General features: G+C 38.7%; 1 protein-coding gene across 3 annotated transcripts in view; it reads right to left on the bottom strand.

The window, feature by feature from the left end:
• Positions 1-13,249, bottom strand: part of Dmtf1 (cyclin D binding myb like transcription factor 1) — a 57,783-nt gene that overhangs the window by 3,762 nt on the left and 40,772 nt on the right. The window contains exons 8-14 of one of the 3 annotated variants that reach the window (XM_059257270.1): positions 11,682-11,839; positions 10,475-10,507; positions 9,562-9,671; positions 7,533-7,761; positions 6,047-6,198; positions 4,534-4,743; positions 2,372-2,457 (exon numbers count right to left, since the gene is read on the bottom strand). In XM_059257270.1, the coding sequence (XP_059113253.1) occupies positions 2,372-2,457; positions 4,534-4,743; positions 6,047-6,198; positions 7,533-7,761; positions 9,562-9,671; positions 10,475-10,507; positions 11,682-11,839 (978 nt within the window). The remainder of the gene's footprint in view (positions 1-2,371; positions 2,458-4,533; positions 4,744-6,046; positions 6,199-7,532; positions 7,762-9,561; positions 9,672-10,474; positions 10,508-11,681; positions 11,840-13,249) is intronic. The other 2 variants (XM_059257271.1, XM_059257273.1) reach the window with 2 other exon arrangements.

Below are 13,249 nucleotides of genomic sequence, written 5' to 3'. Positions count from 1 at the left end.
CCTCTTCAAACTTTTCTCTGTGGTAAATAAACCAGCAAGATGTCTCAGTGGGTTAAAGCACTTGCTACCGAACCTGAGTTTGATCCCAGGACTCACTAAGTGCAAGAGAACAAACTCCTACAAGTTACCCTTTGACCTCCGTCAGCATTAAGGCGTGTACCACATACCCCATAACAAGATGCATTAATAACAACAACAAGTTTTCGAGAAGTCACATTGGCAGTGTTTATTTACTTGAAACATTTCTAATGAAGTGATTTAGGAATACTCCTGCATTAAGGAAAATGAAGATGCCATTTGAAAAGGGTGTTAACTAGCAATACATTTATCTTTTGAGGTTTTATAGTGATAGTGTTCATCAGTCAGGGTTATCCTAACAAGCTGTAGAGTAAGTATTTTGTACTTTAGGGAGGGCTAGGTAAGCTGGAGAGTCTGTTTTTCAGTATAATTATCTTGGCCAAAGTTCCTTTCCTGTGTCCTGGAGCCCTGAATACACGTTTTTTCTTATTGCTAACAAGGAGATAATACTTATGTTTCACAGAAAGGGCTGGTAGAATTAGAAATGATTACTGAAGTGCCTACCACCACTGGGAACTCAGTTTTTCTCTGCTTTCCCCAAAAGTGAAAAGCAATCATTTTTCTAAGGGTTACAAGTACTTATCACAGATAGCTAGGAATCAGTGCCAATACTGTATACAAACATGCATTTCAAGTGTTTTAATAAACTTAAGTCTCTATATATTTAAGAAAATTATGTATTTGAGTGATTTGCCTGCTGTTGGTGCACTCAATATGAGCCTGGTGCCCACAGAGGTCAGAAGGGTGCTAAATCCCCTGGTACTGAAGTTACAGATGGTGGTGAGCTAGCATGTGGGTGCTGGGAACTGAACGTGGGTCCTTGGAAGAGCAGGCAGTGCTCATAGTGCTGAGCACTGTCTCCAGTCTCAGGCTCTTCAAACATTTTGTTGTGACCTCCTAAGGAAAAAGCCTTAACACTACCCCAATACGCCTTTCTCAAATAAAAATAAACAAGCATAAAATAAAGTTCTGTTATGACCAGGGTTAAATACACTGTGCATTCCTACTGTGAGATTACTATAGTCTCTCAAGTCCAAAGATAGAAACAGAAACAGAATCTTTAGGTCCTCTGGTGATCTTCAAGGGATTTAGCTAAAGGGTGTTGACTAAATTATTGTACTAATATGTAATTCTTCAAAATAAATAAACCCTGAAGTAACACGAATAGTGTTTATATTTTCTTAATAAAATAGGAACTAACTCTGGGCTTGTTTTAGGAAGGAGGACACAAACTGGGACCTTGACTTCTTGAATTTTCATTGCCTCTAAAAGAAACTCTCTACATTTAAGTCATGACCCATTTTCCCCCAGCTAGAGGCAACCAAAATTTACTTGGATCATATCCAGATATTTATTTGGGGGAATTTCAAGTAAGTGAGAACCACAAGAGATTTTCTTTCACTTACGGAACTACATGTAGGTTAAGTCCACTGTTAAGCCAAAAATGTATTTTTAGTATCTCTGACTCACTGAAGAGCAAGTTGGTACACTGTGGATGAGTGCTTGTTTACCTAGCAATTGTATACCACCCAGCACAGTAATCACATTGCTAGCCGAAAATCCAAAATTGAGCATTCAGGTGTGAATTCTGTGTCAACTAATATTTTCTTTTTTTAAGATAAATGTGCAGTTAGAATTTGGTCATTGTTAATGTGTGGTGGGTGCACCTGTGTGCAAGTGCATGCATAGGCTAGAGGTCGACATAGGTGTCTTCCTCAATATCTCTTCAACTAGTCTCTCACTGAAACAGAGCTCACTAGACTGGCTGGCCATTAAACCCCCAATGGTGGAATTACAAGTACCTGTATGCTGCCATAGCCAGATTTTTTTTTTTTTTTTTTTTTTTTTTTTTTACAATGGTACTGGGAATCCAAGGTCTTGTGTTTACAAAATAAACACTTTTCCTACGAGCCATCTCCCTGGCTCCTGATAACTGTTTAACATTTTTAGAGATAAAAGATTTTGCCAAACTGTAACCATTAAGGACTGGAACTAAACATTTTATCCAGTGAGTAGCATAACAGCTTACTCAACATATTCAATAAATATTACCAACAGCTCATGAAGTGACTCATCATCACTGTCGTTTTCAGATGTAAAAGTGCATTCGTCGATGTACACATGGACATAAGAGCAGAAGGACAACATCAAAGTGAAGTCCAATTTATGTCCAGTCTATCACGTTGGCCTCAGAATTCTAATTTCACCTACTTACATAATACATCTATGAAAGATACCTTCTCTTTCTTTTGCATAAAAACAGCCAATAACTATTATCTGAAGTATTACTCACTGGAAGAATCTCAAATGTCTGTAGTGTTCCACTGTTTAGTGTTATTGTTTCTGAGTCAACAGAAGCAGCAGGGGAGTCTGTTGAAGCTGTAGTAAGAACAAGGACAATAATAAAATGCTTTGTCAAGTTTCTCCAATGGAATCAGCTGTCAGGAAGGAAATCTCATATTGATAATTTATAAAATGGACTTATCTAGGATGGCACAAAGATCAGACATATACAACAGCTAACTTCAGCCTACTGCCAGTTTTACTACACAGTCATGCCCACCCACGTTTTTTTCTTTTTAAATATGGTTGCTTTCACACTTCATAGAAAGCAATAGTGACATCACAAGGCTCATAAAGCCAAAGATACTATCAGAATCACATAAGAGGTTTGCTAATAACTCTTGGTGTGTATCTGAAAGTGTTTCAAGTGTTAGGAAGCAAGAAGAATACACCAAGGCTAATATGGAAAGAGAAAAAGAAAGGAACTTAGAATAACAAAAATTTCTGGACATTTTAGTAAGCACTATAAATGTGGACTGGCAGTCTCTAACATTAGCTTTAGTTCTAGTAACACTGCCTCTTCCACGGCCACTGGAAAGTGATTTAACCCAAATCAACATTCAGAGATTTTATCTGTCCTTCCTATATAGAGTTGTTATGAGGAGCAAAAGCAACTTTAAAACCAAAAAAAAGATATGATAGTAATTTTTTTCAGAAGACCATATTTGATGGGGTCTAACAAGCAAAATCAAGGTCATAATGCTAACAATAATGGATGGGATACAGAACTCTTAACTATACTCACTTATCTTGCTGGAAGTAATAAAATACTCTTAAAAAGCTATTAAAAAGAGATGGTATGAATGAGTATTAAGGTTTCATTTATAAAATATCTGCTGTCTTCCTAATGGGTAATGTCCTCCTAATGGTGGCTAACACTCTCCATGCACAATTTATACTCAATAATAGCTCGTCTATTTGGATTAGGAACTTCTGCTACTTTGTAATTCTTAAACTATAAAATAAAAAACATGGAGGGCCAAATAAAGGAGTATTTTGACCTAAGGCAGGTCATTAGTTTAAATGTTTCCAGAGCAACTTTGTTTTGTGCTGCAGGTAATCAAACCCAGGGCTTCACCCATGCAAGGCAAGTGCAACCCCCCTCAAAGTTACCTTTGATAGTCATTGCATATACAGATACATGGTGCTCACAGTATCAACAGGTGCCCAGTGTTTCTCAACAAGGGCATCGTGTGTGTGCGTGTGTGCGCGCGTGCGTGTTTGTCCTAATGACAGAAAGCACTATTAGCATCTTGTAGATGAGGTCAAGAAACACGGAGCATACTGTAATAGGAGGGTATACTGCAAAGACTTATTCAAAATACAATAAATAACAAATGCCTGGGTGTGAACAACAAAGTGTATACTTGTGGGCAATAATCTTTTCATAGGCAAACAGCATCATGTAGGACCACCACCACCACCAAAAAAAAGGGGGGGGGGAGGGGTTAATGGTAAATAAAGATGGTTCCAAGGATTGGAACTCATTTCTTTTCTGTCACCATAATCAAAGAAATGTCAGAAAGGGGGGAGGAAGGCAAACATGGAGCTGAAATGAAAAATCTTTTCTCTCTATATTGCTGGGTCACTGAACTCTTCTAAGCATAAAACTGTGACAGGCAAAGATAATTGAGAGACTAAAAATACTTCCCTGTAGCAAACTGGCCCTTTCCTATCTTACATTTTTTTCAATCTTTATAAAGATCCCATTTTTAAAATCTACTACCTCAGATCCAACCCTATGTTGTCTGCATTCTGGAGAAATTATAAATGACCTGTCACACTGAACACTATTTCTCTGCTTGGCAAGTAATTTTTTAGGAAATTTCCTACTAATCAGTGATTTAGATGTCTATTTGATTAATTCTATAAAAATCCTTATCCTTAATTATAAAATCTAGAAAGATGATTTAGAAGTACTTAAACTGTTAGGTGGTTGAAGTTCCTCCTGTTACATTCATTCTTGTGCAAATGTTAACTGAGTCAAACATAAAATTCCTTAGATCTCCCAATTCATCAATTTCCATCAACACTCTAGAAGACTAAAGGCACTGGAGCCTTAATTTGATCCTAAGGCCCAATGGCAAGGAGTCTCGAGGTGCCAACACTTACAGACATGGGTGATCTGGACTGGAATCTGCATCGCTGCCATGGGGCTTGGAGAGATGGCTGTATTATCTTCCAAGCGGGCGACTCTGATCTGAACATGCTGGACACTGGAATTGCAATTACTGTTTGGAACTCCAGATCCTGATTTAGTCTCCAAAAGCACTGGGTTGTTTTTTTGGTTCTCATGTAACTGTTTAAGACCTTTTATTAAGACTGAAGGGAGATGGGTAGACAAAAAGAACATTGACTCTCCGACAGACCACCATCTAAGCAACAAGGGAGCAGGGTGGGAGGAGGGCAAGGAGGGAAAGTATTTGGAGTAAATAGTTGTATACTGCACGTGAGAACTGTCAAAATAATAAAAAATTCAAATTATAACCTGTCTTTAAATCTTTGGAAACATCCATCATGAGAGATTAAAAAAGGATTAAAAAAATTTTTTTGGAGATGGGAGTGGTCTTGCTATGTTGCCCAGGTTGGTCTCCAATTGTTGGTCCTAGTGATCCTGTAACTTCGCCCTCAAGCAGCCTGGACTTGGAGACACGTGCCACCATGCCTGCCCAGACGTTCAAACTTACTAAAAAAATATTGTTCTTGCCATCAGAATTATAACAAAATGGAAACAGGCGGACACTGTTAAGGACATGGAAAGAAAACATCTCCTGTGTCCTAGGGCTTCTGGCAGAACTATTTAGGAAGACTACTGGTGATGTTAACACATTGTTTTTGTTTTTTTTAATGAACAATGCACACACATTCTTCCACCAATGACCCAAGGGCTGCACTTGACTGCCAAATGCTAATATGTACTCAAGGTCTTTCATGGGGCTGCTTACTCTAGATTTTGCTCTTTTTGGTGGGTGCGAGGGGGGGGGGGGACAGTGTCTCAGTCTGTAGTGATCTGCCTGCCTTTGCTTTTCTAAGTACTGGAATTACAGGTGTGAACCACGATGTCCAGCTTTTGCTCTTCCATGATAATCGATACTGATTTTCTGTAACTGGGAATTCAAGTCAAGTCCCTCAGCACTGAATTCTGCTTTGAAAACTGCAAGTTGGAGTGCCAAGAGAGGAGAAATGAGTGTGGTAACCTAAAGCAGAGAGACTCTGTAACTTAGGCCTAGCACCCGAAAAGACAATGGAATGACAGATCTTTACGTAAATCCACTTTACGATCCCTGGAAACCTAGGGAGCCTATTTTCCACAGAATAGGGCACCAGACTTTTCTTCAAATAACAAACTTAGCTAAGGTATTTAAAATTACACAACTGATTTTTGAAGAAGGTTTGTACTAAATGAAACCATGTAAAATGTATTTCTTCTTTAGAGTTATGTGGAAGAATAAGAACATGTGTAAGTGTACAAATCACATGGACTCTTCTGTAGGGCAGAAAAGACAACTACCGAAAGAAACAGGGCAGTTTAAATGAAAATCTGCCATAACTGCCTTTACTTGAGGCAAAGAACCTCTAACCACTAACTTTTTAGGAGTAATACTGTAAGCAAGTAGTACGTTACCAGGAAACGAAACATCCTTATGGTTTGCAATTTGCCTTTTGATGGTCCACCATTTACTTCGAAGCCACTGTGGTGAGCGAACACTGCTCCATCCCTCAGCTAACAGATCCCAGTTTATGTCATTTTCATCGGCTACATCAAGCTCTGCTATCCTACAGATCACAAAATAAATCTATTAGATCCTAAATTGGTTTGTAAGTCCTCTTCTGACTACAGGGGATAGGACCAGCATTAAAGGGAATGGTAGGTTAGGACACTGAGGTGCCACTGTCAAAGAAAAAGGACTTAAGCAGTACAAATAAGTAGGAGCTAAGAAATGCTCAAGTGCAACCACAGTTCGGAACTGTAAATGGGGGAAAGCAGATGTAGCACCGTGAAGGAAAGGGAGCAGGCTAGAAATTACAACTGGATGAAGAACAGGTTCAGTTGTACAGTACTGCAATGTTTTATAGTTTGTTTCTCTGTGTAGCCCTGGCTGTCCTGGAACTTACTCTGTATGTAGACCAGGCTGTCTTGAATTTACAGAGATCTACCTGCCTCTGCCTCCAGAGTGCTGGGATTGGGCTCAAAAGTATACGCCACCACCTCCCAGCTGTAGTTTGTATTTTTAGTAAGTTATTTCTTGGCTCTGAACTTTTCCATTTATAAAGAAACTAAACATGCTTAGAAATTCCCCATATGTAAAAATGATTTAGTTGACAAAAAACTTACAAAACAAAATGAAAACAACAAAAATCAATAACAGTGCAACTAAATCTGAGGTTTTAAAAGTCTGTATTTCAAGCTGGGCGGTGGTGGTGTGTGGCTTTAATCCCAGCACTCGGGAGGCAGAGCCAGGTGGATCTCTGTGAGTTCGAGGCTAGCCTGGTCTACATAGCGAGATCCAGGACAGACACCAAAACTACACAAAGAAACCCTGTCTCAAAAAAACCAAAAAAAGAGAGAAAGTCTGTATTTCCTAGCTTTAACTGTCACAATGACTTTTGATGTTTAGCATGGAGTAGTTATAACTACTGTAATTTTGTTTTGTTCATTAGTTTTCACGGTTAAAACAAAGAGAAGACCAAATTCCCCCGACTCCATGTATCTTAAAGCTGTCTTCTCAATCTGTGCGAGGCAGAAGGCCCTCCTTTGATCTAACTTGACAGTGTGTGTGACTGCTAGCCCAGGCCAAGCACTGAAGCTCAGAGGAACTGCAGAGCCCTCTCTACTGTGCTCCCCCAGGGAGGGCTGAGGCACACTGGGGGACAATCGAGAAGTCCCACCGCCACTGCCTGAGTCTCCTCTGCATCTTCATTCTGGCATTTTGTTCGGGCACTAAATCAACCATAAAGGAACGAACAAAAAAGCTCAGTACAAAGTACTCAGGGTCTTGAACATGGCTCTCCATTTTCCATTAGGCTTTCAAGGAAATCAAGAAGAAAGCCTATCAAGACATCTACAGAAAGGAGCAGGCTTTTGTTGTTAAAAGATTTGGGACACAAACCTTAAGATGAGATTGATTTCATCTTCCTTGGTCCATTCAGTACCCCCACTCTGTTTCCAGTTCAGGTAGTTGAGCCATTTAGAACGGCACTGCTTTTCCGAGCGGGTACCCACTCTTTCAGCGACAGCTGCCCAAGACACGCCCTGTGTGACGATGTCCCCTGGCTCCGTGCTCGTTAATTCATGGACCACCTCTGCAAGTCTCTTTTCCTCTTCCTCTGTCCATTTCCCTGAGAAGGAAATCACCCAGACTACACTGTTACCTTCTCAACCACTACAGGACAGAGCCCTCTATGTTCAAGTGCAAAGGCAAAGTCTGAGTCATTTGGTTATCAGTTTATTTTGCAACAGCACTCAGTCTGGAACCCGCATGTACTCACTAGAATTGTATTTTACTGGCTTTGAAAGGACAGAAATAGTACCTCAAACAACGAAGAATTATGAGTCCTCAAATTATATCAAGTTCTTTATATAGAAATAATAAAGCAGGAAGAGCTTCACTGATAGCTCCAAGGAGAGAAAAATGAATGCTTTTCACCACTCGCCAGTAACAATGGGGTGAATGTGAGGCTGTTCTTAGTAAATGATAAAGAATATGTGCAATACCATCTGTGCGCTGAACTACTTCAGTGACCATGGGTTCATACCATCGTTTGTACAGCCCACCCCAAGCCACTGACGATGCATTAGTCATAACACTGAATTCATACATTTTAATTCCATCCTTTCCAAATCCCTAAGCTTAACATCTAAAGTTTCTCTTGTCTTTTTATGTAATGAAGTTTGAGCAGAAAAACAGAAAGAAAGGAACTTAAAAAAAATTCTTTACTTTTTAGCTATTACTAAAATTTTCTAGAAAAATTAAAAAAAAAATTGTTGTTCCAGGACCTCATTCATGAACAAGTATTTCCTGAGTGTTTGTCTAGATAACACTAATGAACTAGGAGGAACTTCTGCTCTTCCAGCACAGCGTGGAGGGAGGAAGGGACCATGCTGTAAAACCAGAGGGAAGCTGGCAGGCCCACTCGCAGAGAATGGTGTGTCCCCAACTGTGCTAACAAACGAGTTCTGTGCCCACAGAGGTGCACAGTCTCTGGAGCTTCTGCTTCATTCCTTAAGCTAGTCACACCAAAGAATGAATGACAGTTGGTGAAATTCATGTTCTTGCTGTCTTACTGGTGACAACGACATCCGGGAGGTAGAGGACATATTCTTGATGTCACTTTATTTAGGTAAAGGGGTAAAGAAAAAGACTGTTTAGAATCTGAAGCTAACATGAGAATTTTTTTTTTTGTAATTAAAAGACTGAAACTGGATTATGGATTCTTCAGGAACATTAAGCCCAAAGGAGACCTATGAAGAGTGTCTGCTTTAACCTGTTTTACAGAGAAATTAAGGCTCAGAAAGTTGAGACGACAGCAAGGAATTTCTTTGTACTACTGTTTATCACAAACCGGCCTGATACTTATCATCAGTACATTTGTATATATTAAAAGTATATACAGTCTGGCCGGGCAGTGGTGGCGCACGCCTTTAATCCCAGCACTCGGGAGGCAGAGCCAGGCGGATCTCTGTGAGTTCGAGGCCAGCCTGGGCTACCAAGTGAGTCCCAGGAAAGGCGCAAAGCTACACAGAGAAACCCTGTCTCGAAAAACCAAAAAAAAAAAAAAAAAAAGTATATACAGTCTGGCCAAGGCACCGAAATACTAATAATCATAAATTTATTTATAGAAAAATGTAATTCAAGTTGGAGATCCACAAAAATATATCCCAACCTCTGAAACATGCACAGGTTCTTCCTGCTTTGGGAAGTCCCTGCACCTGAAGTTGTCACAAACATAGGCTGTTGTTCTAAGTTCAGTTAGATGGGCTTACATCAAAATTACTTCTGTGTGTCTTAAAAGGCAATGCTTTTTCCAAGTGGAGCAGCTTGGAACTGATATAAATCTGCAGCATGCTAGACTGAAACTGTCTGAAAACGAAGTGTCACTACCGAGCAGGCCGGCCCACGCAGCCCAGCACTCCAGTACCTGTGTTGCAGGTGTCCTTCATCAGCCGGCAGCGGTCTTTGACAGAAGAGGCACTTCTTCCTAGGGCCGCCCCTATCGTTGCCCAGTCATTGCCATGCTTTATCCGGAGCCTAGAACAAGAGTCTGCCCATCAGCATTTGGTTCAACTGTTTTCTCCCTCTTAATTTCATCATTTATTCTTCATTCTTCTTCTTCCCTTTTGACTGGTTTGGAAGTTGTGGGCAGCAATACTTTTGAGAGCCAAAGTTTGAAAGTGTGGCCTTTTATTGGGGTCCACAGTTGTCTGTGGGTGAAAAAAAAACAGGCAGCAATGGCCCTTTTCCTGGGTCAGAGAAGAAATAGATAACTTGGATATGTGTTCAAAAAAAGACCCAATTTCCCCTCAGGTCATTGACACAATTCCCAGGCAAGCCCCAGAGCTTTTCCTTCCGAGCGTATTCCTGACAAGCTCTTTTTCTGACATCTAAACTGTCCAACAGATCTTTATAAAGAGTCCATCACACTGCCCTCTACAGCCTCAGGGCAATGAAGCAACACATGCCTCTGCAGATCCAAAAACCCTTACCACCAGGCAGAGGCAGCCTGGACAGTGAAGGCAACAGTCACCAGGTCAGTTTGATATCAAGCCTTTGACCCTGGCAATAAAGTGCCAAAATTTATCGTCCAGGCCACTGAAAACATCATTTAATTTCTTTTGGAATCCCTATTAGTGGTCTCAGGAAGCACCTGGTGACCAACAACAGGAGAGTCATTTGTCTACTGTGGGCATAGCTAATATGTAACTTCTAACAAAAATTCACGGCTTTGACAGCTAGATGAAATAATACCAGTTGGAAAAAAAGCTCAAAATTTCAGATTTAAAGAGTTAAAAAGCCAATAATTACAATCAATGAAATCAAAACTGAAAACTTACTCCTTGAGCTTCTCAATTTCTTCGGGAGTGTATCTAGAAATTCAGAACAATGGAAAAGAAATCAATTAAATACAGAACACTAAAAACATTACCAAAAACCAGTTTTACTTAGAGACCTGAACATTAAGCTACATAGCATATGGATAGTATTTGTAAAATGTTTTAAAGTGAGTTCTTAAAAGTTAAAATAAATGCTGCTACGTTCTTTAAAAAAAAAAAAAAAACCCAGTAATTACTTTTTGCTGTAACACACATATATACTGTATCATTTTCCCTATGGAAATCCAACATTTAAAATATCTACCTGCCTCATCTTATCTACGTGTTCCTTTATTTCAAAGTTAGGTCTAGGGATTCTCAAATTATAACTGCTCCAATAGACTTATGGACAACAAGTACATAGCAAAGAGAAAAAATTCTTATTTTTCTCTAGCTAGGCATAGAAATTCTAACAATCTTTTTCTTTATTTCCACAGCCCATGCAATGTTCTTTTTATACATTTATCTGAGAACTCTATGAGGTTGTATACTCTGTAACCAATTCTACCGCATGGAAGGTTTCTGAAAGCACTCTTTTTGTCCAGCTTCATAAAATGTGAAGTGGACTCCTTTCAGGTTTCAAATGTGTTCTCACTGGTAGTCTGCTGACAGGAAAACCAGCATCAGAAGCTCAATAGTGTCTATCAGGTCATACTAATGCTACCTAAAAATCCCAGTGACAAAAGCATCAGCAATACCACAGAATCATTCCACTGAACAATTTTGATGACTTTCCATAAATGCTACCTTTAGCAGAAATCCATTCATCATTGCTACCTAAGCTATTCTCAATTCCAGTTTTATTTAAAAATACATGAAGTCACTAACCTTGTATACTATATTCCCAAAACAAACAGGAAACAAATACTATCATTGAATCTGGCGTTCTTTTAATACTCCCTACATCTTTAACCACCCTAATTTTTAATTTCTACAAAGCAAACGCTGACATGGTAAATTCAATCAAGTTAGTCTAAATAAGATAGTTCAGATTTCTAACTTCTAAAAAAGTCCTTATTATGAGGTTCCACCATATACTAACACTTTCAGGATAAAATTATCAATGATTCACAGCTGCCTCTGCTTTAGGAATTAACTGTAAAACATGGCAGTTCCTCGACTCTTTCCCCAGTTACATGAAAACATGCAGCATCACAAGTTTCCATACTTCCCCACATGGTTCCTGTCATCATACATGCGCAGCACTCTTCTATAAACTGCAAACAAAGGTCGGTTCAGCCCCCACGCTATAGTCCTGTAGAAATCTTTTCTTTCGTCTTTTGACATCTCAAAGATGATTTCTGTAGCATCTTTTATTCCGCGTGCCTAAATGGGTTACATTTCTTTGATTTAGGGATTTCTGATACAATGCATGTGGATATACTATGCTCTTAAACTAGTTTTAATGTTAAAGGTCAGCAATGACATTCAGAAAGACTCTACTGCCAGTAAGTCTAAACTTTAAGTAAACTTAAAAATGTTGCAATAGTTATTCAAGTGATTCTTAAGGGCACCAAAAATAAACTATCTAATTCAAACAACTCCAATTTTGGCTTAAATTCATAAATTTCTGTTTACATTTCATTTAAAATTTATAAAAAAATTAAAAATAAACTTGAAACAAGTACAAGAAAATCAAAAGAGCAAAATTAATCACCAGCAATCAAACTGAAAGGTTAAGTTTAAAAACTGGTTCTTTAAAAAGATGACTTAAGAATAAATTTTGAAATGATACATTTCTGGCAAAAATAAGCGGCACAAATACTAGAGATGATGGAAATGTGGCCTAAGTAGAGAGTGAACAACCAATGAGCATTATGAGCCATTTATAAGTCTGAATTTACACAGAACGACCAAACTCCTAAAAATAGTCAACTTACCAAAATGGATTCTGTAAAAGATAGAAAATCAAAGAGACATAAACCAGAAAATTTAAAAAAAAATCTGTTACTATTAATCTTACCATAATGAAAGTGCCAGATCCAAGTGATATTATGAATAAACACTTCCAAATAGTTAAGAGAAAATAACTGGTGATAATTTCTGAGGCTAACATAACCTCAATAACAAAACTCAACAAGGAATATTTCAACTGGGGCAGGGCTTAAAGCTTACTCATTAGGAGAGGCCCTGAACCCCACTATTTTAGTGCAGAGCCCAGAGATGTACAGGAAAGTTTGTATACTGACTGCTGCCATCCCACCTGGCAGAGGCTGCTGTGAGTTTCAGAACCATCATCACTGAGGACTGATACCAGCACATTTACAAAAACATGTCACATTTCAAAGTAGGGAGAAAATACTCCTAAATGATAAAACTCGTACTGAAAGAGGGTTAGCTGCAGACCTGATAAAAGAACGTATCAGAAACACATACTTGAATAGAATTATTTGTAGAGAATGTCATGTATATAGATAGCCAAAAGGTTTTTGAGAAAAACAAACAAGCAAGCAACTATTGTATCAAGTTGCTAAATACCCAATCAATAAATAGACATTTGCATTTCTATACAAAGCTTATGAAAGTCATCTATGGAAAATACAGAATTTTAAAAAAATATTGTAACTCTTATACAAAGAGAGTCAGTGTAATTCAAAAAAAAAAAAAAAAATCTATCAGGATTTCATTCTCTACAAACTAATTTTTAAGAGAAGAGGGCTAAAAACAGCCAAGATATTCACAAAGGGTCTTTTCCTGCCAGGTATTAGACTGTTCAAGCTAGTGTTAAACTGGCAC

This window comes from Peromyscus eremicus, chromosome 3 (assembly GCF_949786415.1).
Source record: "Peromyscus eremicus chromosome 3, PerEre_H2_v1, whole genome shotgun sequence".
Lineage (NCBI taxonomy): Eukaryota > Metazoa > Chordata > Mammalia > Rodentia > Cricetidae > Peromyscus > Peromyscus eremicus.
This window is presented reverse-complemented; position numbering and strand designations above follow the sequence as displayed.